Raw genomic sequence first — 26,420 nt, 5'->3', positions numbered from 1 at the left:
AGCTGACCAACAGGCACCAGATGCTGGGCTCACGGCTGGCAATGCTGCTGCAGCGGTGCAAGCCTCTCGCACAGACACTCCCCCTGAGTGGCCCTCCCCCATCCAGACTGGGACTGGGATCAGGACTGACTGGGCGTGAGCCTGCAGCCGCTTCTCGGTCATGGGCACCCCGGTATTGCCCTAGGACGGGCACGCAGAGACCTCAGCAGAGCGGCAGCAAGCCTTCCGAGCTGCAGCGGCAGGCCACTTCACACACTACTACATCCTTCGGGGGATGTTGGACTGCTGGTTTCAATCCGATCCCCGCAGACCACGCTGAGGGACCCCATGGGTGCACAAATCCGTGCACCAGACCTCTAGTTTAGTTATATACCTTATGGTAATTTGGACTACTATCCACTAAGCAAAGCCAGAAATCTTCGAATTATTCCTGATTCTGTTTCCTAAAACCCTTTCCCCTTAAAAGTTAATCTGTTAATAAGTAGCTCAAATCCATCTCCTCTCTATTTCTAGAGAGCACGGTAGGCTTTCCCATCCACTCCTCCAGGCTGCATGACACAGTGATACATCTCATATACATATCAGATACGTTTACTCCTCTGATTAAAATCCTAAAATACCTCCCAAGTGCATTAAGGATAAGTCCAAATAGTTTATAAAAGCATATAATATCCTTCATAATTTTGGTTCTGTCCCTCTCCAGGGGCATAGGCCCCCCAACTGGATTACTATACTTCTGTAGCATAAAAAACTATTATCTTACTAGGATATCCTTTTTATAGGGTTTATTCCTTTTCCATAGGATTCTACTTTTAGAGCAGGAGCTATTTACCTATGTAATCAGAATAACTAGCAAGCATAGTATTTGGAATATACTAGGCACAGAACCAATGTTTAATAAATGAACAAATCAATGAAAAAAGGTCACTTAAAAGCAATTTCTTAGACTTCCCAATATATGCAGAGAGGTCAAGCCATAAATGTAAATTTACTTCTTACCAAGTATTTAACAAAAGAAAGCCCAATCTTATAAGTAAGAACCTGTATCCTTGTATAAATGTCAAATAAATAGCAATTTTCCCACCCTTCCAAAACAAAAGTGAGCCCTAATAATTCGCTGTAGCCTCTTGAGGGTAGAGTTAAGAAAAACTGTAGAACTTGAACTTAAGCAGGAAGGGTATACTAGTATATAAAAAATTACTACTACTACAAGATTTTAGGATGGATTCCCTTTTTCTCTGTTACTTGTTTGAATGTTAATTTGAAACACTTACCCTTGATCATTTCTGATTGCTCCCATGACTCCAAGCACTAATGGCCATCCAGGTCCAAGACTATCTCCCTGACTCTGCAAAATTTGCAACACACATTCTAGTTGCTTGAGTCGGATATCTGGATGGTTAATACTGGACATCTCCTTTAATGGGTTCAGCAAAAGCAACTGCAGCCGCTGAAAAGGGGGCAAGAAAGTAATTAGGACAAGAAGCCCAAAAAGACAGAAAGGCTCTGCTGAGACTTTTTAAGTTCAAAATCACCTCCAATCAGACTGCAATAGTAAACAGAAATTTTATAGTAAAATAAACATTGAATATAATTTTCTAACAGTAATCATTAGGGGTTTTGTCATCTATATCGTTTTTAACTTAAGAGAAAATAAAAATTAATTTTTAAGATGTTAGAATTCAGGATAAATGGGGAGTGACCTTACATTAAAAGATAATAATAGATACATATAGAAATAAATCTCACTAAAGGAAATAGATCTATATAATATCTAACTGTATTCATAAAAAGAAAAACAATTTCCAAATTCTAAAATTACCTTTCATTTACTCTATTAATGTATAGCATATATATTTAAATTTAAAATTCTCAATACTTCTAAAAAATGAATAAGTATAAGAAACAAAGATGACATAAGCACAAAATCTGCTGGAGAGTTTAAAAAAAAAGCACTCTTTTCTATTACTTTCAGCAGCTGAAAACACTTGCTTCATTTTTAACTTTCTTCTCTCCAAAGATTCATTTATTTGGTTCACTGACTGAACACACATTTGTAAGGTCTCACTATGTGCAAGGTATTAAGTTGGACATTGAAGATATACATAAACAAGGATTTTCTTTTTTTTAAAAAATTGCAGTTAGGAAAAAAATAAGAAATCACTAAAATAAAAGCTGTATAAAAATGTAGATCTTTTCTGTTTTGCCCATCATTTTACTCCAAAAGCTAAAACACTGCCTGCCTTATATACTTAATAAGTACCCTATATAATAAAAGGCTAATATGCAAATCGACCAAACAGCGGAATGACTGGTTGCTATAATGCACACTGACCACGAGGGGGCAGACGCTCAATGCAGGAGCTGCCCTCTGGTGATCAGTGTGCTCCCACAGGGTGAGCATTGCTCAGCCAGAAGCCCTGAGCTGGCTCACAGCTGGCGAGCACATTGGCAGTGGCAGGAGCCTCTCTTGCCTCCGCAGCAACTGGACATCCCCCAGGGTTCCCGGACTGCGAGAGGGCGCAGGCTAGGCTGAGGGACACGCCCCCCTCCAATACACAAATTTCATGCACCAGGCCTCTAGTTTGATGAATAAATTTGTAGAATACAATTACAATACAGTAAGACAATGAGAGCAATGGGAATAGTTGCTTCATTAAATGCTTCATTCCTACTCAATCTTCAAACAATAAACCTTTGGTGTAATTTTAAAAAACTGTATAAAATATATATGAATGATTAGGTGAAACTGTATAAAATATATATGAATGATTAGGACAAAGGACTCAAGACTAATGTAAACTATGAAACATAAAATAACTTTGTAAATTATTGAAAAATAAAAATCTATTTTACTGTGTTCATCCCTTCTGCCACTTGTTTTCTCCCTATGTAAGGGTAATGAGAATAAAAATGTCAAAGATAGGTAAGGACCAAAGAAAGAAAAAGAGACTAATAAAATAGGGCTCCAAAATGAAGCCCTAACACTGAAATTTCTGGACTGAGAGACAAATTCCAGGTAGTTTATTAACTTAGTTCCATGTCATGCACAAGAAAGTTTCTACAACATTAGATAAAGATAATCCTAAATATCCAGGTATATCAACCTGGAGACCCATGGCCTATGTATCATAGAATAACCAACAAAACCCACATTTAAAAAATATCAGCCATTTGATAAATTAAGAAAAAATTACATATGGAAGAAGATGATTTTACATTAAATATTCTTTTTTTAAAAAGATTTTTTTCTACCTGGTTTTGTGAAAGTGGAGGATCATGGTTAAATGTTAACCCTGCTTTAATAAGTGAAGTTAAAGCTTCTGCTCCCCATTCTCTCATTCGAGAATTTGGATGTTGGCAGACCTGAAGGTAAATAAATTGAACAAAAATTAAATATATAACTTGTATACTTAAGCTTACATATCAATTTGAGAAAAGAAAAATAAAAACATATTTTTATCCTTTCACATTTAAAAAATTACATCAAATATTCATCAATAAGGGTTGAAGGAAATATTGTATCCAAAATATAAGTAAGCTTACCTTCTGAATAATGGGCAAGAGGAAGCAATAGAGAGACAGAAGATAAAAGATGAAATCAAACAAGTCACAGAAAAGAAAGGATTTCATAAAAGTAAATGATGTCATTAGAGTAAACAAAAGCAGCAGATACTAACGTCGCTAATTAGGTCTACCCTCATAAATAATGTGCTATAATTTTAAAAACCACATTTTTTGCCATTTGAGGAGAATATCCATAATAAAGAAATCTGTACATGTCCTTTAATAGCTCATAAAAGTAATCCAAATAAAATGGGGGTGGGAGGGAGAAAAGCACTAGCACATTTGTTTTTCTTATTAAAAATAATACCTTTGTCAGGTTACTAAATTAATATCAAATGATTATGGCATCATAAACCAAAACTGCACATACACATGTATACTGATAGAAGCAGCTATTTCTCTGGCACCACCTATAAGTAGTGATACCAAAAACTTTTTCCCCTTGTAGGAGATCTATCTCATAATCATGGGAAAGGCTGTAAAGCAGCAGTGTTTACTACTAAATCTGTCCCAATTGCCTTGAACTAGCTGAAAATAAGGTGGTTAAAAGATTGCATCATAAAAGAAAGAGAACCCAAACTAACAGCTGAAGGATACTTCAGAGATTTTATTGATATAGCACCTATTTTCACCCCAAAACAAAAGAATTCCTACAACAAGGCAATTAACTTTAGTCCCTGATAAAAATATATAGATATAATTAATCCTGATTTTGTGTATGGTTATCGAGAGTCATTAGTTTATTGTGTTATTCTTAACAAAAATAAATAAATATAATAATTTTTAAAAAGAGGTTACCTCAAGTAGATGGCCAGTTAGAGGTCTCCATAGAATTTCTATTCGGTGCATGTTAACTAGACCAGTTTCTAACAATTTAGCAACAGCAAAAAGAGAGGGTTCCTAGAGAGAAAACATATTACATCTTGATATTTAAAGAAAAATTTGAGTACTTCAACAATAAATGAAACTGAGAACACTCTGAAGAGCATGACTATAATTAATATATGACTAGTTAGTACAAAGTTAGCAATAAAGATAATAAAACCCCAGTCCTCATGAGATAAGCCTTTCTGCCCACCCTCAAGTATCCAGAATAGCTCCTAATTGGAAAATTTGATTAGAAAGAGAATGGATTAGTGAGGGAAAAGTGAAATTTAAAAATTTCAGACACACAGAATGACTAGTCTTCTGACCAGAAGGAAAGAATTCTTCTATGGGCTGAACTGTATCCCCCTAAAACTCACATGTTGAAACCCTAACCCCTAATGTTACAGTACTTGGAGATAGAGCCGATAAGATCACTGACATTAAATGAGGTCATCATATCTAATAAAATGGTAATATGCAAATTACCATCACTCCGCTACGCCCACGATTGGGCCGGCTGGAGGCACGGGGGGCGGGATTAGCTGGCGGGAGGAGCGGGGGGCGGGGACTCGCGAGTCCCCGCCCCCCGCTCCTCCCGCCAGCTTAAACGGCCCGCGCTGCTTAGACCAGCGCTGTGGGAGATGCTGGTGGCGAAACTCGGGTGGCCGATTGCGTGGCTGCCGGCACCAGTTTTCCGCCAGCAGCAGTTTTCCTCTGGCCACCCGCCCGATCGGAGCGCCTCCTGATTGGAGTTCCTCTCAGGGTGGCTGATTGTGCTGGCGGGAGGCGCTCTGATCGGCGGGTGGCCAGAGGAAAACTACTGCTGGCGGATAACTGGTGCCGGCAGCCAGGTGAAGGAAAAGTCTATTGCACGAAACTTCGTGCAACGGGCTCCTAGTAGGATTATAAAATCCTGATACAATAGGATTAGTGTCCTCATGAGAAAAGATACCAGAGAGCTTGCAAGCACATGCTCCCTCTCCTTTGATCTCATTTTTAAAAAAAAGTACAGATATCGAGGCCTCATACTCAAAAGATTCTTACTCAGGAAGCCTAGAATGTGGCCCTGACATTTATATTTTCAAAAAAATCTCATAGCTGACTTTGATGTACACAAAAGTCACTAGTGAAGTGGTTAAAAATGGAACTCTGGAATGAGACAAATATGGGTTTAAATCCAAGCTTCACCAATTACAAAATAGGTGATCCCAGGCAAATTACTTAAGCTATTTCATATTTCATCTATAAAATGGCGATAGTGCTACTGAACCTTACAGAGTTGTTTTCAATAATTAAATAACATACTGTTAGGGTCTGACATTCAGCAAACTATTATTTTGCTTTTTTATTCCTTATTCTGCTTTATTCTGCTTTATTTTTCTTATTGATATGAGCATGGTAATATGCCTGCACAAGTATCATTAACATCACCTCCTTCTAAAAAAGAATTTGCAGGCTTTACCATCAGCTACTTCCTTAACACATTAGCACAAATTCCTACAACGAGGACCAAAATGAGACGACAGGTCACTGTAAAGCCAAAGCTAAAGAACACTGATATATACATCTTTAAAACCTAGAATATTTAACTTACACTGATAACATCATAATGAACTTTAAAAATGTAGAAAATAGAGGTTTCTACTCATTTTAGTATCTGCATATTTAGAATTTTTATAGAAAGCACTAGTTTTTTTGTGTTTGTGTGTTGTTTTTTTTGCCTTCCACCATAAAAAATGTTTTTTTTTTTCTTTATTGATTAAGGTAGTACATATGTGTCCTTATCCCCCCCATTGACGCCCAACCCCCCCCCTCCCCGCACTCATGCCCTCATCCCCCTGGTGTCTGTGTCCAGTGGTTAGGCTTACTGGAGTGTATGTATGCATACAAGTCCCTTGGTTGATCTCTCAGAAAGCACAGTTTAATAATAGACTCTCTTATGCCTATATCAAAAGACATTTTTGGCACTAGCCAGTTTGACTCAGTGGACTAAAGGGTCCCGGGTTCGATTCCAGTTAGGGGCATGTACCTCAGTTTCAGGCTTGATCCTCAGCCCTGGTCAGGGTGGGAAGCAACCAATCAATGTGTCTTTCTCACATCAATGTTTCTCTCTTTCTCTCTGTCTCTTCCCTCCCTTCTACTCTCTCTTAAAATCAATGAAAAAATACCCTTGGGTGAGGATTAACAACAACAACAAAAATCATTTTTGCCCGGCCGGTGTGGGTCAGTGGTTAAGCATCAATCCATGAACCAGGAGGTCAAGGTATATGCCTGGGTTGCAGGCTCAATCTCCAGTGGAGGATGTGCAGGAGGCAGCAGATACATGATTCTCTCTCATCATTAATGTTTCTATTTCTCTCTCCCTCTCCTTTCCTCTATCTGATATCAATAAAAAAACATATTTAAAACAAACAAAACATTTTTATAAAATTTATACTTGAATATTTTTTAAAATCTTATTGTTGAAAGCATTACATATGTCATCCTTTTTGAATATTTTTACAAACTTTTTATTTCCCTTCCATTAATCAGCACTTCACTTTACAAAATTAAATCCTAAAATGGAGATGTGAACCCATTCTCAGGGAAATCATCTCTAATCCAGTGTTCAATTTCTTAACATTTGTTCCCTCCAAGCACTTCTGAAATAATGAATCTACTCCTACCACTCTAGGTTAGCAATAAACTAATAGTAATAAAGTATTTTATTCTTTTCAGTCCTCATTGATCTTGACTTCTTGTAACATTTTTTCCCTTTTGATTTCCATGATACTGCCCTTTTGTACCTATCTAAATCCTACCATTCCTTCAATTTCCAGCTCCAATCACACTAATTCATCTTAACTTTAATTCATTTCAGTAGAAATACATACCAAAAATGTCTTATGTAACAAGGTACTAAGGATTCAGAGAATCAGTGTTACATCACTTAATACTACCCTATTTATTTAGATTTTCATACTATCTTAACTACCACTTAACTATGAGCCAGATAGTTTATATACTCTTTGAAAGTAAAAATCTTATATTTTCTAACAGTATCATGTACAAGTAAGAACTGTACTTGTTGAGTGAATGCATAAATTCTCAAGACATCACCATTTAAACTTGCTAAAGTGTCATTAAAAATAATTTTAAATATTAAAAATATTTAACTTTTGTATTAAGAATTAATCTTAAAAATGTAGAATTACTGAAGAAATTTATTACTTCACTATATTTTATATTATCCTTGCCTAGTTTGGGAGTAAACTATAACACTACATATTTTCTTGTATGCATGCATATAAGCATAAACAATGGACGCAAAACTCTGAGGGGTGAGGGCATGTATGGGTGTGGGGTGGGGGGGGGGTAATGGTAAGATATGTACACATATAATACCTCAATAAAAAAAAAAAAAAAACACTACATATTTTCAAACACCTGGATGTCTATGTAATTCTCTAGCTATGTGCTATAATATACAAAACACTGCCCTAATAAGACCTTACTAGCTAATCTTTAAATGAGTCACATGAACAAGATGATAAGCCACAGTATACAGAATTATAATTAAGGATTAGGTAGACAACATAATTTTGGATCCTACATTTAGATTTAAACAAATTTGCATTCTCTGTTTTTTAATCATTTTTTGCAAGTCTTCACTTATGTATAAATAGTCCAACTATATTTATTCATTGTAAAATGTAGAAAGCATTTTACTTTAAATAATTTCTAAGATATAAATAAATCGAAATATTCCTGTGCTTCCCAGTTATAACAGGAATGATATTTTGAGTATAGAAAGACATTGTCTCAAAAGTATTTTCTATTCATGTAGTCAATGAACAAAGCAAAAAATTAATTTTCAAAATAGGGAGAGTTATTTATTACCTTCAGAAAGAAATGATAAGCTCCCTATTTTCTATCCCAACAAAGACAAGAGAAACTGAGACATATATTCCTTGATTTAAATCTTGTATTGTCCCAATCATAAATTATAACTGTAAGTATTATTGTGACATTTTATAGAACTTATTTATAAATGTGATTCTGTTTTGTTCTTTATAAAAATATTTTGAAAAATATTCAATACACAAGAAAAATGTACTTATAGAGAAATTACTATTAGTTATTTATTTATTTAAAACAATAATACAGGGTAGGGCAAAAGTAGGTTTATGGTTGTGAGTATGCAAAACAGTTTATTCTTGGATTATTATTTATTAACTAGAGGCCTGGTGCACAAAATTCGTGCACGGAAGTGGGGGGTGTCCCTCAGCCCAGCCTGCACCCTCTCCAATCTGGGATCCCTCTCACAACCCAGGACTGCTGGCTCCCAACTGCTCGCCTGCCTGCCTTCCTGATTGCCCCTAACCGCTTCTGCCTGCCAGCCTGATCACCCCCTAACCACTCCCCTGCCAACTTGATTGATGCCTAACTGCTCCCCTGCCAGCCTGATTGCCCCTAACTGCCCTCCCCTGCAGGCCTGGCCACCCCTAACTGCCCTCCCCTGCAGACCTGGTCCTCCATAACTGCTCTCCCCTGCAGGCCTGGGTCCCCCCAACTGCCCTCCCTTGCAGGCCTGGTCCTTCCCAACTGCCCTTCCCTGCTGGCCATCTTGTGGTGGCCATCTTGTGTCCACATGGGGTCAGTCATCTTTGACCACATGGGGCAGCCATCTTGGGTGTTGGAGTGACAGTCAATTTGCATGTTATTGTTTTATTAGATAGGAGGATTAGATAGGATAGAGGCCTGGTGCACTGGTGGGGACTGGCTGGTTTGCCCTGAAGGGTGTCCCGGATCAGGGTTGGGGTTCCCTTGGGGCGTGGGGTGGCCTGGGCGAGGGGCCTGTGGTGGTTTGCTGGCCGGCCACGGCCCCCGGCGACCCAAGCAGAGGCCCTGGTATCTGGGATTTATTTATCTTCTATAATGGAAACTTTGTAGCCTTGAGCGGAGACCAGGGCTGCGGAAAGCTTGGCTTCCTCCATTGCCGGGAAACCCAAGTCTCTTGCTTGCTCTGTGGCCGCAGCCATTTTTGTTGGGATTTATTTATCTTCTATAATTGAAACTTTGTAGCCTTAAGCGGAGGCCAAGGCAGGCCAGGGTAGGCAGAAAGCTTGGCTTCCTCCATTGCTGGGGAAACCCAAGCCTCCTGCTCTCTCCGTGGCCGTAGCCATCTTGGTTGGGTTAATTTGCATACTCACTCCTGATTGGCTGGTGGGTGTGGCTTGTTGGTGTAGCAGAGGTATGGTCGATTTGCATATTATTCTTTTATTAGATAGGCTTTTTGTATTACTTTCCATACAAACAATGTAAACCTACTTTTGCCTCACCCTGGACATATCACAAGCCAAATCACTATTCCATCAACAGATAAACACCATAAATGGTAAAAACTCAACAGAGTAGGGTTAGCCTACAAGGTTTTGGTCCCATTAGTGAGATACTAATATCATGTTGAATACACACACACCTTATTTAATTAAATAATGTGCTATATTTAAAACAAAGAGGTAGAATACCACACCTTATTATTTCCATAGGCCATATCCATTGCTTCTAGGGATAAGGAGCAAAGCGCATTTATTAAATGATGCAATGATACATCATCAAGGTACCTGAAATAAAAAAATGAATAAGACATTCTGATCTAAAATCAACAGCTAATAATAATGTTTCCACCAATTTAAAAACCTGATCTTACTGCGAGCTTTCAAACAATCTTGAAAGTATATTGGAAATCACTGGTAAATCTGTCATCACTGCTGTTGTCAGAACCTAAGAGAAGAATAAAATTAATGTAACATATGAACATTGTGGGAAGCACTAATTGAATAAGAATGACTAGAACTTACTGTACTGGGTCCTTCTACAGCTCTCCCAGGTTTCAAGGCACCACCACTACTAGGCTTTAATCCCAGAATCCATACAAGATGCTGAAAATGTTTTTAAAAATCAAAACAAAGAAATTTATAAGCATAAAAATTCCAGTAATGAAAATTTAAACTCGGTAATAATTTTTACTAACTAAAACTAAAATCAGTAGTAGGCTTCTAACAACCAAATTTAAATCAGCAATTAATAGTCATATAAAATACTTATTACACCAAGCATTAAGCATTAGAACTTAGTCTAGAACATAGGCCATTATGAGAAGTATTCCATTATTTCATACAACATAAGCCATGTCTTCTTTCCCTTCCAACTTCTCCCTTTTCATATTTACTGCTTATTCCTTCAGCCTGTTCAAAGTACCAATGGACATTGCTTAGTTTAATTTGTTAGCACTTAGATATAAAACAATACTGACCTCTGATCCAGAGACTACAACATACCTGTAGAGTTGCCAAGACAAGTTGCCATGATGTTCCAAGAACAGCCCCATGACAGTGTGCCAAGTTAAGTAAAGTCCTCATACACTGGATATTTTTGGATGTTAACTATATTAAAAAAGGATATATTTGCAGACCTGTTATGCATTCTTGAAAATTAAAAGCCTGTACAGCAGCATTATCATATTCAAATAAAAAAAAAAACACCAAAAATACTAAGAAAATAGGTTTGGATGGTTTTACACAGAATACATTCATTTCCTTAAAAGTTGTGTTATCACAGACCATCAAACCTTAGAAGGAAGGTAGGGGAGGGTGGGGGGTAAGGGGGAGAGATCAACGAAAGTACTTGTATGCATGCATATAAGCCTAACCAATGGACACAGACAACAGGGGGGTGAGGGCATGAGTGGTGGGGATAGGGGGATAATAGGGGGGATAAGGACACATAGGTAATACCTTAATCAATAAAGAAATTTTTTAAAAAAGTTGTTATCATAGTTGATTATGATAATGTCAACTGCATATTTATCTAATTTCTTCTAAAGATAACAACCAGGTAAAAGAAAGTAAATAAGTATAAAGATACATTTTGGCAAACACACAAAAAAGATACAAAAGTTTCCTTGAAAGTTAATTGGCAAACAAGAAAAGAACAAGTACTCTACCATTACTGTTCCTTGAGGCTGGACTGCTAGGGGCTGACCCACTGCCACTACTTGCTGATGAGATTCACTTGATGGACTTATCATCATAACACTTTGGCCCTGAATGGAATATGCTACAATAGAAACGAATACCTAAGTAATTCAAATATAATTTTTATGTTGCATTCAAAGTAATGTTATATTTTAAGACATTAATTTGACAAAACTAAATTAAATGATGACTTAGTTACCTATATGCAAACATTTTTAAAACTCGGGAAGGGCAAAAACAAAGACAAGTTAAGCAAATATTAAGTAACTTAATTTTCTATGTAACTTTAACAAATTATATAACTTTGGTAGATTTCTTTGTAAGAATTTGAAATAGAATTAGAACTCTATTTTAAACATGTATTCCCAGTAAACTTTTCAATTAAAGTTACAGACCAAAATTTACATTTGCAGTTTAAAAACTGAATATCTTATTGAAATATATTTACATTGCATGGAAGAAACTTGAATGTTGAAAGTATTCAATAAGGAAAAAATTTTTGAATATCAATTTAATATAAGTAGTTGCAAACATTATTGTTCTACTAGTTCCATTGGAAAAAACATATAAAACACCACCATTTCGACAATATATTATAGTTTACAAAGGATTTCCAGATTTATCTTCACCATTATTGCTTAAAATTATATTATTTTCCCCTACCCTCATTTCCACTATTTTTAAAAGATGAAAGTAACTAAGGTTCAGGGACATTAACTTCTCACAGAGGTCACAGAGTCAGTGAATAGAAGAGCAGAGGCTTGAACTAAGAAGTTCTATAATCTTTTCTCTATGCCATATCAGCCCACTAGATGAAGAGAACTTTGAGTAAACTGAAGTCTTACATTTATTGGAAAGGGTGGCTGCAGTGGTGGTATTCAATACAGTAAGAGCATAATGGGGAGGCAGGGAACCTTTGCATATTGCAGTTATAAAGGCATCTCTTGAAGTTACTAGGCCCAGTCTTCCACAAAGAGCAGCCATAGTCAGTTCAGCTTTTAAAATATTCTCAGTGGCAGCTTCATCTGTGCTGAAAAAAATAAAGTATTTCATTAATGTGATTAATATAATTAATTTATTTTTAATTACAGTGCAAACTATGTGGAATTAGGTATTCAAGGAAATTTTAAGAAAATTTATTAAAAATTGTCAAAATCAATATACTTAAGGAATGTTAACTAACATATACCTGAAAATTAAAAATATCAAGCATTTTAAAATCAGTAAATTCTGCGATTCTGAAGAAAAACAGCAAAGAAATTAAATACTATGATTATAATAATTGTAATAGTAAGGCTTGAAATGAAAAAGTCATTCTGTAATTTTAGGATTGTTTTTTCCTAAAACACTAACAATTCTGGTGGGGAGCAAGGCAAGGGTAGAATAGGGGCGGAGAATCAAAACAAAGAATAATGCCCTGGCTGGTATGGTTCAGTTGGTTGGGCATCAGCCCCTGCACCAAGAGGTTGCCAGTTCAATTCCTGATCAGGGCACATCTGGTTGTGGGCTCGATTCCTGGTAGGGGGTATGCAGGAAGCAGCTGATCAATGTTGTGCTCTCACATCAGTGTTTCTCTCTCTCTTTCTCCCTCTCCTTTCCTCTCTCTTTAGGAATCAGTAAACCATTCTAAAAAAAATAAGAATAAAAAAATAAAACAAAGAATAATATTATACATATATAAAAACTAAAATTAGAAAATAATTTTTAGGACAAATTTAAGTAAACTATTTTAGTGGGTTTTTTTTAAATTGTCAAATGCAATATAAAACTTACAAAGACTTAATACCTGGCATCTAGAAGGAGTGAGAGAGCAGCAAGTAGACCACACCAGCAGGCATTCACCATTTCTTCCCAAACAGCTTTATTAACTTAAAACAAAACAAATAAAAAATAAACTACTTGATGATAATTATAGATATCATAGTACTTGACAATATGTCAAATTCTAAAATCTCCCTGGTCATTTTTACACCAACAACTCAACTATTCAATATTAAAGCTATTATATTTAAAATATATCTGAATAAATGAAAACTTAAAAACCACATTATAGTTTCTGAATTTAGCAAGCCTTAAAACGAAGTTATTTTAAAATATCAATGGTAAGATATTTCTATATACAAGTTTACTTATATCTTTTAAGTATACATATCAGATCAATTCTTATTCCTTTCCCCTTCACTGGACCAAACTTTCACCCTATGTGACCAGCTGGCAATGAGTCAATGTAATAAGATTGATTATATACATTGGGGATCAAGCAAAAAAGTAAACATGTTGAGTAAAATGGGATCAAGTTTCTCTCTATGGAAGAAGGGAATTACAAATATGGAAATCTAAAAATAAATCTTGTCATATTAAACTGGAATTGGAAACATTTGTGTGACCTCTTGATATTTCAGAGAAATATTTTTTTAAATGTAGAGAAATGTGTGCTTGTGTGTTTGTATTTCCTATTCAAGTACCAAGAAGTATACCTAGTGCCCATGTGTTAGTTTCTAAATACTATTCTCCACTAAAAGAACTAGAACTCCTTGGAAAAATAACTGATTGCTGAACTGGGCAAGAAAAAACAAGATAAGCTTGGAACATTTTATTGTATTAGATAGTAAGAGTGCTCAGAAAATGACAAAAGGACACGAGGCACATGTGCTATCTTGAAAGGGGGTCCCCAGTGGCCCTGTTGAGGATATCTGAGAGTCAAACCAAATAATGATAATCATAGATTATAATCCTTTGAATAAAATAGGAATTCAAGAATTTATACTAATATAAATAAATAAATGAAAAAAAATGAGGTAGAAAGGAAATCTCTTTTAAAGTAAAGGTCTCGCCCTAACTGGTTTGGCTCAGTGGCTAGAGCAGGGGTCCTCAAACTTTTTAAACAGGGGGCCAGTTCACTGTCCCTCAGACCATTGGAGGGCCGGACTATAGTTTAAAAAAAAACTATGAACAAATTCCTATGCACACTGCACATATATTATTTTGAAGTAAAAAAACAAAACGGCAAAAACACCCGCACGTGGCCCGTGGGCCGTAGTTTGAGGACGCCTGGGCTAGAGCGTCGGCCTGAGGACTGAAAGGTCCCAGGTTCGATTCCGGTCAAGGGCATGTACCCTGGTTGCGGGCACATCCCCAGTAGGAGGTGTGCAGGAGGCAGCTGATCCATGTTTCTAACTCTCTATCCCTCTCCCTTCCTCTCTGTAAAAAATCAATAAAATATATATTTTTTAAAGTAAAGGTCTCAAAGTATTTCTCCACAAAAAGTTAATAATTAACTTTACACAGAAAAAACATGCTAGACATCATATTAACCAAATGATAAAAGTTAATGTCACCAATTATGAAACATATTGATGTTTGTTGAACACAGTAAGTATAAAATAGCAACATTTCTGCAGTAGCTCTGCCAAAAATGATTAAATTGAATCTAATTATGAGGAACCAAAAGACAAACCAAAACTGACTAGTCTGTACTCTTAAAAAATGTCAAGGTCATATAAAACATGAAAAGAATTAAGGAGCTTTCCCAGATTAAAGGACAGTACAGAGTCATAGAACTAAACTTAGTATGTGATCCAGGAACATAAAGGGGCAACTGGCAAAATTGAAATGGGGTCTGGAATTCGATGGTAATATTGGATTGATGCTAAATTTCTGATGGGAACTGTACAGTAGTTATGTAGGAAACTGTTCTTAATTCTAGAAAATACATATTAAAATATTAAGAGAAAATGGGGCCTCATGTCTGCAACTTACTCAAATGGTCCAGAAAAGAAGTATAGTGACATGTATATAAATAGAGAATGATAACACAAATAGGGTGGTGTTAACAATTGAGAAATCAGGGTGAAGAATATATGAGAACTCTTATTTTTGCAACTTCTCTATAAATTTCAAATTATTTCCAAATAAAATTAAAAATATAGAATCACAATAATATACCTATTTCCTTATCCATTTCATCTGCTGTTGACAGTAATTCTTGCTGTTCTGATGACTGTGTTGTTGAAGAAGCGGCTTCACTGCTAGGCTGACATTCCGTTTCAGTCTCTCCCAACTCTCCTTCAATCATACTAGTGATGCCACGGACAAGATCTAGCAAACAATGGAATGCCACAGACATGGCATAACCTTCTGGTATAGTTGGGGGCTCAACTTTGTCCAACATCTCTAGGCTGAAATTATGAAAAAACCAGAACACTAATGAGAAGCTACAATGATGAAAATACATGAAACTAGTTCTATAATATGTAGATTCTAGAAATTAAATTTAATAGAATAGTAAAAGTGGACATTACTGTTTGTTTTCTCTTCCTAGATCTAAGAAACTGATTAGAAAAATTACAGCCTGACCACTGCCATACTAATTATTTGAATAATTTAGTTTTTGCCTCTCCCCCCAATTATGCCAATATTTCCATGAATTGTTGATATTAAAAAAATAAAGACTGGGGTGGGGGGTAAGAGATCAACCAAAAAACTTGTATGCATGCATATAAGCATAACCAATGGACACAGACACTAGGGAGTTGAGGGCATATGCTGGGGGGTGGGGGTGGCCAGGGAGAGGTCAATGGCGGGGCGGGGGGGAAGAGACATATGTAATACTTTAAACAATAAAGGATTTAAAAATAAATAAAGACCTACATACAAAATAGAATAAGACTTAAACTGACTATAAAACATCTCAAACTCTGACTTGGTGCAAGGTGTTAATGAACCACATCAAAATTACAACTAAAATACAGAACAACCATCATTCAGAACTGCCTGAAAGCTGGCTGAATGAAAGTTCTACAACTAGAGAAGTAAAGAAGAAAGCACATGGCGACTGGTAAGAGGACTGGAGCCAGGGAACGGGCTGGTCCGACACCTATGTGTGCTTACTCTGGTGGAAGATGGTCTCTGAGGAGGCCGCCTGTGAGGAGCACGGGATCCCAGCCCCACACCAGACCCCCCAGTCCAGGCTCCCAGAGCTGGGAAGAGAAGTCCCCATAATTTCAGGCTGTAAAAACCAGCAGGGATTGTGGCTGAGTGACAGAGAGGCTGCTGGAGACTATGGTATTCCTTTTAAAGGGCCTACGCACAAACTTACAAGGTCCCTCTTCCTCTGAGCTCCAGCACTGGGCAATGGCTCTGGGGGACTCAAACACATACAGGAGGAACTGGATTATCTGGCATCAGGGCAGGAACTCAGGGGTGGCTTTCTCCCAGACGGGGGGGGGGGGGGGGGGGGGGGGAGGAGGCTCGCAGAGGTCACTGTTCCTGTGCTGGGACCTCTCCAGTGGTAGGGCTGACTGGCAGCCATATCTGAGTGTCCATCAGCATGGCCCACACTGTTTGCTCCATCCTGGTGATTCCCTGAGACCTCACCCCATCCAATTTTCAGTCCCACCCAACCTGTTTGCAGCGGCTTTTCTATATGAATGGCCTGTCCTTGCTCACGCTTCAGACTTTGCTGAAATCTTTCGAACAAGCTGCAGCTGGTGTCAGCATGCCCCAAACTGATCAATAAAAGGCCCAAGACCCTGCAAGAGCAACAGCCTCCCTTGCTTCACAGCTGGGTCTCACCTGGGCATCTCCAAGCACCATACAAATAACTCCTGCAGGGTGGCCCCACGCAATGGCTAACTTTGCGCCTCTCTGGAGGCCCTAGAGCCAGTGCACCCGGTGGACAGCTTCAGACCATATAAGATTACAAACTTACACATCCACAAGCAACACACTCAAGAGGCAGACTTGGTGAGCACCAAAGCCCCACTGAAGCAAGTCCTGCTCCATAGGGGTGTTTCCTGCACAGCAGCTCTCCCACTGTAGTTGTAGCTGGTCCTCACAGCCAATTAGCTTAGAGGTAAATTCCTCCCAGTGATGCCAACAGCAATCAAGGCTCAACTATTAGACTGTGCACACAGCCCACACAGGACGCACCTAGAGTGCCCAGCTCAGGTGACTGAGAGGCTGAGCCACTGGGCCCTACAGGACACCTACTACACAAGGCCACTCTACCAAACCCAGGAGACATAGCAGCTCTACCTAATACATAGAAACACACACAGGGAAGCAGCCAAAATGCGGAGACATGGAAACAAGCAAACTATTGGATACAGAGTTCATAACCATAGTTATAAGGTTAATCAAGGATCTTTATAAGACTTCCAAGGATCTAAGTGAGAATGTCAAAGACATGAAAAAGGACCAGTCAGAAATTAAGCATACCTTAACTGAAATAAAGAATAATTTACAGGGATTCAACAGTAGAGTAGAGAATTCCAAGAAGCAAATCAACAAACATGAGGAAGCAAAAAACACGCAAGCAGAAGAGCAAAAAAAAAGGAAGAATCCAAAAATATGAAGACAGTGTAAGTAGCCTCTGGGACAACTTCAAGCATACCAATTACATTACGGGGTGTCAGAAGGAGAAGAGAGAAAGATATTTACAACCTATCTGAAGAAATAATGACAGAAAACTTCCCCTACCTGGTGAAAGAAATAGACTTACAAGTCCAGAAAGTACAGAGTCCCAAACAAGAGGAACCCAAAGAGACCCATACCAAGACACATCATAATTAAAACTAGAGGCCAGGTGCACGAAATTCATGCACAGGGGGTGGAGGGGTCCCTCAGCCAAGCCTGTGCCCTCTCACAGACTGGGACCCCTCAGGGGATGTCCACCTGCTGGCTTAGGCCCACTCCCCGGGAAGTGGGCCTAAGCCGGCAGGTAGACATCCCTCTCGCAGTCCGGGACCCCTCACTGCTTACCGCCCACCTGCTCGCTGCTCCTTACTGCTTGGCTCTCTGCTCCTTGGTGCTGCCGCCAAGGCAGGAGAGGCTCCCGCCACCGCCGCTGTGCTTGCCAGCTGTGAGCCTGGCATCTGGCTGAGCGGCACTCCCCCTGTGGGAGTGCACTGACCACCAGGGGGCAGCTCCTGTGTTGAGCATCTGCCCCCTGGTGGTCAGTGCGCATCATAGCGACCAGTCGTTCTGGTCGTTCCACCGTAATGGTTGCTTAGGCTTTTATTATATAGACTAGAGGCCCAGTGTACGAAATTCGTGCACAAGGGGGTGTCCCTCAGCCCAGCCTGCACCCTCTCCAATCTGGGACCCCTCGGGGGATGTTCGACTGCCGGTTTAGGCCCGATTCCTGTGGGACATCCCTCTCACAATCCAGGACTGCTGGCTCCTAACTGCTCGCCTGCCTGCTTGCCCCTAAAAGCCTCTGCCTGCCTGCCTGATTGCCCCTAACCACCTCTACCTGACGGCCTGATCACCCCCAATTGCCCTCCCCTGCCGGCCTGATCGCCCCCAACTGCCCTCCCCTGCTGGCCTGATTGCCCCCAACAGCCCTCTCCTGACGGCCTGATCGTCCCCAACTGCCCTCCCCTACCAGCCTGATCACCCTAACTGCCCTCCCCTGTCGGCCTGATCGCCCCCAACTGCCCTCCCCTGCCGGCCTGACTGCCCTCTAACTGCCCTCCCCTGCTAGCCTGATTGCCCCCTAACTGCTTGCTCCCCGACGCCGGCCTGATCTCGCCCCTGCTTGCTCCCCCTCACTGGCCTGATCTCACTCCTAACTGCTTGCTCCCCCACTGGCCTGATCGCCCCTGACTGCTTGCTCCCCTGCCAGCCTGATCACCCCTAACCGTCTCTGCCTCAGCCCCCACCACCGTGGCTTTGTCTGGAAGGAAGCTGGACGTCCGGAAGATGTCTGGTCGACCAGGTCTAATTAGCATATTACCCTTTTATTAGTATAGATGCCAAGGGTTAAAGACAAAGAGAGAATTTTCTCTTAAAAGCAGTAAGAGAAAAACAGTTGGTTAAGTACAAGATAGCACCCATATATATGACTGTTGGCTGACTTCTCAACAGAAACTTTGCAGGCCAGAAGGGAGTGGCAAGAAATATTCAAAGTGATGAATAGCAAGGACCTATAACCAAGATTACTCTACCCAACAAAACTTTCATTTAGAACTAAGGGTCAGATAAAGAGTTTCACAAACAAGAAAAAGCTAAAGGAGTTCATCACCACCAAATCAGTATTACATGAAATATTGAAGGAGAAGGAGAAAAAGGATAAGGAAGAGAAGGAGGAGGAGGAGGAGGAGGAGGAGGAGGAGGAGGAGGAGGAGGAGGAGGAGGAGGAGGAGGAGGAGGAGGAGGAGGAGAAATAAAAAATATGAACAATAAAACGGCAACAAAAACATATCTGTCAACAATTGAATCTAAAAATCAAAATAAACGAACAAGAAATCTAATAAACAAGATAAACTGGTGAATAAAATAGAATCAGAGGCATGTAAGCATGAAACAGACTAACGAATCTCAGAGGGAAAGGAGGAGGGAGGTTGGAAGAGATTAACCAAAGATTTTACCTGTGGACACAGACAGTAGGGTTGTAAAGGCCCGGGGCAGGGCGGGAACCGGTTGGAGAGGGACAATGGGGGAAACAAACGTGGGGACATCTATAGCACTCTCAACAATAAAGATTAAAAAAATAATAATGAATAAATAAAATAGGTATTATCAAATCAAATCAACCCTATAAAAAGGAAGATGCTTGCTCACTGGGGAAAAGTATTGTGAGATACTGAGCTCACCTATCATCTCAGATACAATCTGCTAATACAATGAGAATAACAGAGCATCAGTGCGTCAACTTCAAACTTCAGAGCAATTTTTACCCATGGTCAGGACAAGGCTTTCAAAGGGCAAGAAATCTTTTGTCTTATATCACGGCAAATAGGGGATTATGGTTTTAACTTCCTTTATTTTAAGATATGTTGAGATAATTCAATATAGAGAGAATAATTCAAGGGGGAAAGAATTAATGGTGCTGGAACTGGATGTTCACATGTAAAAGAGTGATATTGGAGCCCCATCTTAAACCATATACAAAAATGAACTCGAAATGAATCAATGACCTAAATATAAGATCTGAACCTAAAAACTCTTAGAAGAAAACATGGGCAAAAGTCTTCATGACCTCAAATTAGGCAATGAATTGTCAGATATGATAGCAAAAGCACAAACAACAAAGAAAAAAGAGACAAATTGAATTCATTAAAATGAAAAAAAAACTATAGCCCTGGCCAGTGTGCTCAGTGGTTAGAGCATTGGCCTGGGCACTGAAGGGTCTCAGGTTTGATTCCCAGTCAAGGGCTAATAAAAGGGTGAATTTTATGGTATATGAATTATATCTCAAAAAACAAAATCAAAATCACTAAGAAAAGCTAATAAAAGTTATTTCCTATCCCAAAGTGTAAATGTCCCTGAATCATAATCAAGTCTTGATAAGGCAGTAAATTTATTAAAAAATGTAAAACCTAGAATCCTCTCTAATAAAATGGTAATATGCAAATTAACCATCACTCCGCTACATAAGCCACGCCCACCAGCCAATCAGGGCGAGTATGCAAATTAACCCCAATCCAAGATGGCTACAGCCACAGAGAGCAAGGTTTCCCAGGTAACAGAGGAAGCCAAGCTTTCCATAGCCGTTGCAGGCCTAAGCCTCCACTCAAGCTACAAAGTTTCAATTATAGAAGGTAAACAAATTCAAACAAATGGCGGCAGAATGGAGCTTGAGAGAGCAGGCCAGGGTTGCCGGCGGCAACAGGGGAAGCAAAGCTTTCTGCACACCCTGGCTGGGCTCACCCGCTTAAGGCTACAAAGTTTCAATTGTAGAAGGTGAATTAACTGCCACAGAAATGGCTGCCGGAGCCCCAGGCTTGGCTCCGCTCCAGGCTACAAAGTTTCAATTGTAGAAGGAAAATAAATTCCAGATACCAGGGCCTCTGCTTGGGTTGCCAGGGGGCGTGGCCGGCCTGCAAACCACCACAGGCTCCTCGCTCAGGCCGCCCCACACCCCAAGGGAACCCCCACCCTTATCTGTGACACCCTTCAGGGCAAACCAGTTGGCCCCCACCCGTGCACCAGGCCTCTATCCTGTCTAATAAAAGAGTAATATACAGATTGATCATCACTGCAACACACAATATAGCTGCCCCCATGTGGTCAAAAATCCTGCCCCCATGTGGACACAAGATGGCCACCACAAGATGGCCAGCAGGAGAGGGCAGTTGGGAGGCACCCGGCCTGCAAGGGAGGGCAGTTGTGATGGACCGGGCTTGCAAGGGAGGGCAGTTGGAGGTGATCAACCCTGCAGGAGAGGGCAGTTAGGGGTGACCAGGCTGGCAGAGGAGGGAAGTTGGGGGCAAACAGGCTGGCAGGGGAGCAGTTAAGCATCAACCAGGCTGGCAGCGGAGTGGTTAGGGGGTGATCAGGCTGGCAGGCAGAAGCGGTTAGGGGCAATCAGGAAGGCAGGCAGGCAAGCAGTTGGGAGCCAGCAGTCCTGCATTGTGAGAGGGATGTCCAACTGCCCATTTAGGCCCGATCCCACCAGGATCGGGCCTAAACGGGCAGTCGGACATCCCTCCAGGAGTCCCAGATTGGAGAGGGTACAGGCTGGGCTGAGGGACAACCCCCCGCTGTGCACGAATTTCGTGCACCGGGCTTCTAGTAAAAAATAAAAATACCATGTATAGCTATTATTTATTGAGAAATTACTCTTAACCTGAGACTAGTTTTTATATATATTATCTCATTTAACCCCTCACAAAAACCCTGGATGGACTAAGGCAGTGGTCGGCAAACTGCGGCTCGCGAGCCACATGCAGCTCTTTGGCCCCTCGAGTGTGGCTCTTCCACAAAATACCACATGCGGGTGAGCACGTACAGTGCGATTGAAACTTCGTGGCCCATGCACAGAAGTCGGTTTTCGGCTCTCAAAAGAAATTTCAATCGTTGTACTGATGATATTTGGCTCTGTTGACTAATGAGTTTGCTGACCACTGGACTAAGGTGATACAGTTATTAATCAGCAGTTTTTAACCCAAGTCTGATTCTAAAGCCTATCAATTTAACCCCTAGTAAGTGCCAACTCTGAGCATTGTAAAATTCAGGTAATCAATAAAAATATATGTATATTATTGATCAAAAAATTTAAGCTCAAATGGGTAAAATTTTTGGGTCTAATCCTTATCAGATTAATTAGCCTCATAGAGCCACATACTAAACCAATGAAGGTTAGGCATCTTGTTAAACAAACTTCTATTTTTAAAGAACATATAATCTATTGGTAAAGTGCAACTAAAACATATAAAAATAGTCCTAAATATAAAAAACTCTAATTACCAAATTCTATGGTATAGACTTTAAGTGCTAAAATAGGTAAAGAGACAAAGGTAATCTATACTTTTTATTTATATCACAAACCTAAAACAAAGCCCACACTTTCTTACCTAACCGTTTCAGTGATATTTTATTAGAATTACTACATCAATTCTACTCTTAAATAAAACGTAACGCATTTATTTAAATATTTTAAACTTAAGGTCATATTGAAAAAAGCGTCACAAGCCCAACTTTGAAGGGAACCATACTGAAATAAACCTAAAAGAATATGTTACCAATACTTATGTCGAAACTACTTATGTCTATACATCAGTTAACTTTTCAAATTATTACACACTTAAAAGTCTAAAAAAACAGAACACACAATTAAGATTTATATGTGTGCCTTGCCTTCAAAGAAAATAGTGAAAATAATTATAGACGGAACCTCACAATGAATTAATGAAAGACACCAATTCAACAGGGTAGCTCCAATGTGAACATACTAATTAATCCATGTGCAAAAGAACACCCAATAATTTCTGGCTGAAAAGTTGATATATCTCTACTCTCTTTTCATAGATAAGGAAACTAAAATGTCTAAAAGGTGAACTAATTTGCTAAAGGTCACTCAGTATTAGAAAACCTAAGTTCACAGTGTATGAAATCAAGCCATATACTTAAAACTTCATACAGACAGCTGAATAGGTCCTTAGGTAAAGAAATCACATTTTGTGTTATAATGCAGCTAACAACCTATAAATAGTACAAAAAAAAAAATCCAGTCTTAAATAATTTCTCAAAATTCGGAAAAAGAAAATTAGTTCTAAAATGTGTTCTAAATACTAGGTCTAAAATGTAAAATATAATGCAGAGAGAAACATTTTAGGATAAAATATCATTCCCAACAATGTATTTCCTTACAAAATAATGCTACTACTACTACTTACTATGTTGCTTTAGCACTGCCTTGTACTGTTATAGTCAGAATAGGTATCCAAGTTCCTCTATATTCAAATGCTGGTAGTAAAGTAACACCTCCACCAATCCCCAACATTCCCGGGTTAGCTGGTGCTGAGACAGTGCCACCTGCATTATTGTTTCCTTTTGGATAAGGGGACGAAAACAAAGATACCATGTTACTACTTAATTACAAATCAATAATATTCAAATACCTGGTCAATTTTTTAAAATTATGCTATAGGAATGGATATTATACAAATAAATGAAATTTATCAATCCTACTTTGGCTATTAGAGAGTATCCTAGTTTCACCAAAGCACCATTTCCTTTTTTTATATAAAAGGTACTAATAAGTAAAAATACAAACAAACTTTATAATATACCTTTCATTAATCACTTTTTATCAGAGGTGAGAATAAAAAATAAAAAGCCACTGATAAGATAGTAAAAAGTGGAAAAGAAAGAAGGTAAAGGGAAACAAGAAGACATTGACTTCCAAACTTAAATCAAGTTCACCTGTTTTATTAAAAGAGAGACTAAAAGATCTCCTAACATAATAACCAGACTCTTTAAAGAGAGGCACCAAATGAGGTATCTTCTAAAATGAAGATCAGCATCTAAACTTTTGTTATGTGATTAGCGTAACTAAAAATATATCAGAAAACATATTCTGGAGAGAAATAAACACAGTTGCCTCTGTGAGCTCAAATTATTCAAGTGTAAGTCTTTACACTCATATATAAAATATAAAATATTATAAATGAATATAATAAAATGTTATAAAATAGATATAATACATTTAAGTAATTAAATGTCTCTAGTCAAAGATATCTATAAAACATCTTCTCAGACTAGTGAATACTTTAAACTGTGACAGAACATAAAAATGAAAATATGAATGAGCCTTTACCAGCTTGGTTTGCGGTAGCAGGATTTCCAGTAGGAGGAACAAGAAACAATGACTGGATAAAAGAGCCCAGTGCATTCACAATATCACGAAAAACCTTGGTAGAATGTTGTTTCATATCATATGACTGACAAAATGACCTGTAAAATAATTTTAAATGTTTTTGGGGAAAATGTTTGGACATATTAAAATATTTAGACTTTTTTTATACCAACTAACATTGATAAATCAGTCTCAATGCTATACTTAAAACTTCATATTTGAGTGTTTTTACTAACTTAGGATGAAGGTTCAGATTGAGGTTAATGTTCTTAAAAAATTATCTTGGCCATGTTAACTCAGTAAATTCGGCTGTTGACAATTACTAACACACTTTTTACCACTTCCCAGTTATTTTGCACACCAACACCCCAACCTCTTCATATACACACAATCCACTTTTTTTGTTTACAAATCACTAATATTTGGAAATAAATACTTAAACTTCCTACTGGCATAAAAACAAACCTACACATTAACAAAATACTGCTGAGGTTTACCTTAATAGCTGAGGCTGCACACAGAGTCTGTGTATTGATTCTACTGCAACAGCTCGTAGCCACTGTGGTTTATCTGCATCCAGAAATTTCACCAGAAGTGACAGAAATATCTCACATTCAGTTACCTAAAAAGTGTAAAATTTTAAAATAATACTTCTTTAAATCTAAGAATTATAAATTCCATTCTTATCTTATTCATATGGACAAACCAATAAAATCTTTTAATTTTAAATACGGTAAATTAAAATTCTTTATTGGGAGTGGAGAAAAAGGGAAAAATAGTTATATATGGAAAAGCTAACAGGAAGAAAAAAAAAATCAGTGTCTAAGTACATCCCTGAAAACTCACAATAGTGATCTGCTAATGTGTTTAATCGTTTATCCTTATTTTTTAGAAAGTACTATGTAGGTATCAAGATTAGTATCTATGGCTTAAGACCAATTGTTGCACGAAGATACTTCATTAATTCCATTATACTAGCATGAAGGGTGATGAATGTTTCTGAATTCCTCTAGTCCTTTCCTACAGGATAACAGTCAAGAGATAAGTGATGCTTAAGATGAAAGCATCCTGGTGGAAATACTAGTACATGGATTAGAATATTTAAATGCAAGCATGGGGTTATTAGTGATAAGATCCTCTGTTAGAGAAATGTATGTGAAGTAGAAAATTACGTTAGACAAGCCAATTTATCCCCATTCATTCCTTTTTAAAAGCGGTAAGTGAAAGGCAGGAGAGGGGGGGCGGGGCAATGGTAAGATATGTACACATATATACCTCAATAAAAAAAAAAAAAGAAAGGCAGGAGAGAGAGAGAGAGAGATTAGCCATTTATAATTAAGTTTCATAAATTCCTTAAAGTTATCTTCCTTAAAAAGATATCTGAACATGGAGCCTAAATGATTCAAAGGGCAGAGAGGCACCTAGCTCAGGTGTTAGAAAGTGGAAAAAATATAGTATACTTGACATGTTGTACCTGTCCCAACATGACTGGGGCATTCTAATTTCCTCTAGTCAGTATAGATACATTAACAGAACTAGCCTTTGAAGATCAGTTACCTTCACCCCTACTTTTCAGAACAAGATACAATGGTGAATTTTGGGGAAGAACACTGAGTCTCTAGGGTAGTGGCTCCCAAACTGCGGTCCCTGGGACTATTTCCGGGGCTCTGCGAGGTGATAATTATGTTCCTAACAATACTAAGATATTACTTGCCATTTTCAATGTGCTGACATTTGTACTGATGACACAAAATAATGGTGGATAAAAGAAATCAAAGTAACAAAAGTAAAATATAAATTATCATTTTATTAAATCTGACCCATAAGTTCATGTCTTTTTAATTTTCTATGTGGCAAAATGGGAAGTACATATGAAGCACTTT

General features: G+C 38.5%; 1 protein-coding gene across 3 annotated transcripts in view; it reads right to left on the bottom strand.

Annotated features, from left to right (window-relative positions):
• The window catches only part of MON2 (MON2 homolog, regulator of endosome-to-Golgi trafficking), a 124,960-nt gene that overhangs the window by 49,246 nt on the left and 49,294 nt on the right, over positions 1-26,420 (bottom strand). For all 3 annotated transcript variants that reach the window (XM_079774207.1, XM_079774208.1, XM_079774209.1), the window contains 14 exons: positions 25,035-25,159; positions 24,499-24,635; positions 23,576-23,729; positions 15,399-15,631; positions 13,240-13,321; positions 12,299-12,483; positions 11,423-11,535; positions 10,758-10,862; positions 10,278-10,358; positions 10,127-10,200; positions 9,950-10,040; positions 4,366-4,467; positions 3,256-3,366; positions 1,275-1,450 (listed from right to left, as the gene is read on the bottom strand). In XM_079774207.1, the coding sequence (XP_079630333.1) occupies positions 1,275-1,450; positions 3,256-3,366; positions 4,366-4,467; positions 9,950-10,040; positions 10,127-10,200; positions 10,278-10,358; positions 10,758-10,862; positions 11,423-11,535; positions 12,299-12,483; positions 13,240-13,321; positions 15,399-15,631; positions 23,576-23,729; positions 24,499-24,635; positions 25,035-25,159 (1,769 nt within the window). The remainder of the gene's footprint in view (positions 1-1,274; positions 1,451-3,255; positions 3,367-4,365; positions 4,468-9,949; positions 10,041-10,126; positions 10,201-10,277; positions 10,359-10,757; positions 10,863-11,422; positions 11,536-12,298; positions 12,484-13,239; positions 13,322-15,398; positions 15,632-23,575; positions 23,730-24,498; positions 24,636-25,034; positions 25,160-26,420) is intronic.

This window comes from Cnephaeus nilssonii (assembly GCF_951640355.1).
Source record: "Cnephaeus nilssonii genome assembly, chromosome: 6".
NCBI lineage: Eukaryota > Metazoa > Chordata > Mammalia > Chiroptera > Vespertilionidae > Cnephaeus > Cnephaeus nilssonii.
Note: the sequence above shows the minus strand (reverse complement) of the source record. Positions and strands in the feature narration are given on the sequence as shown.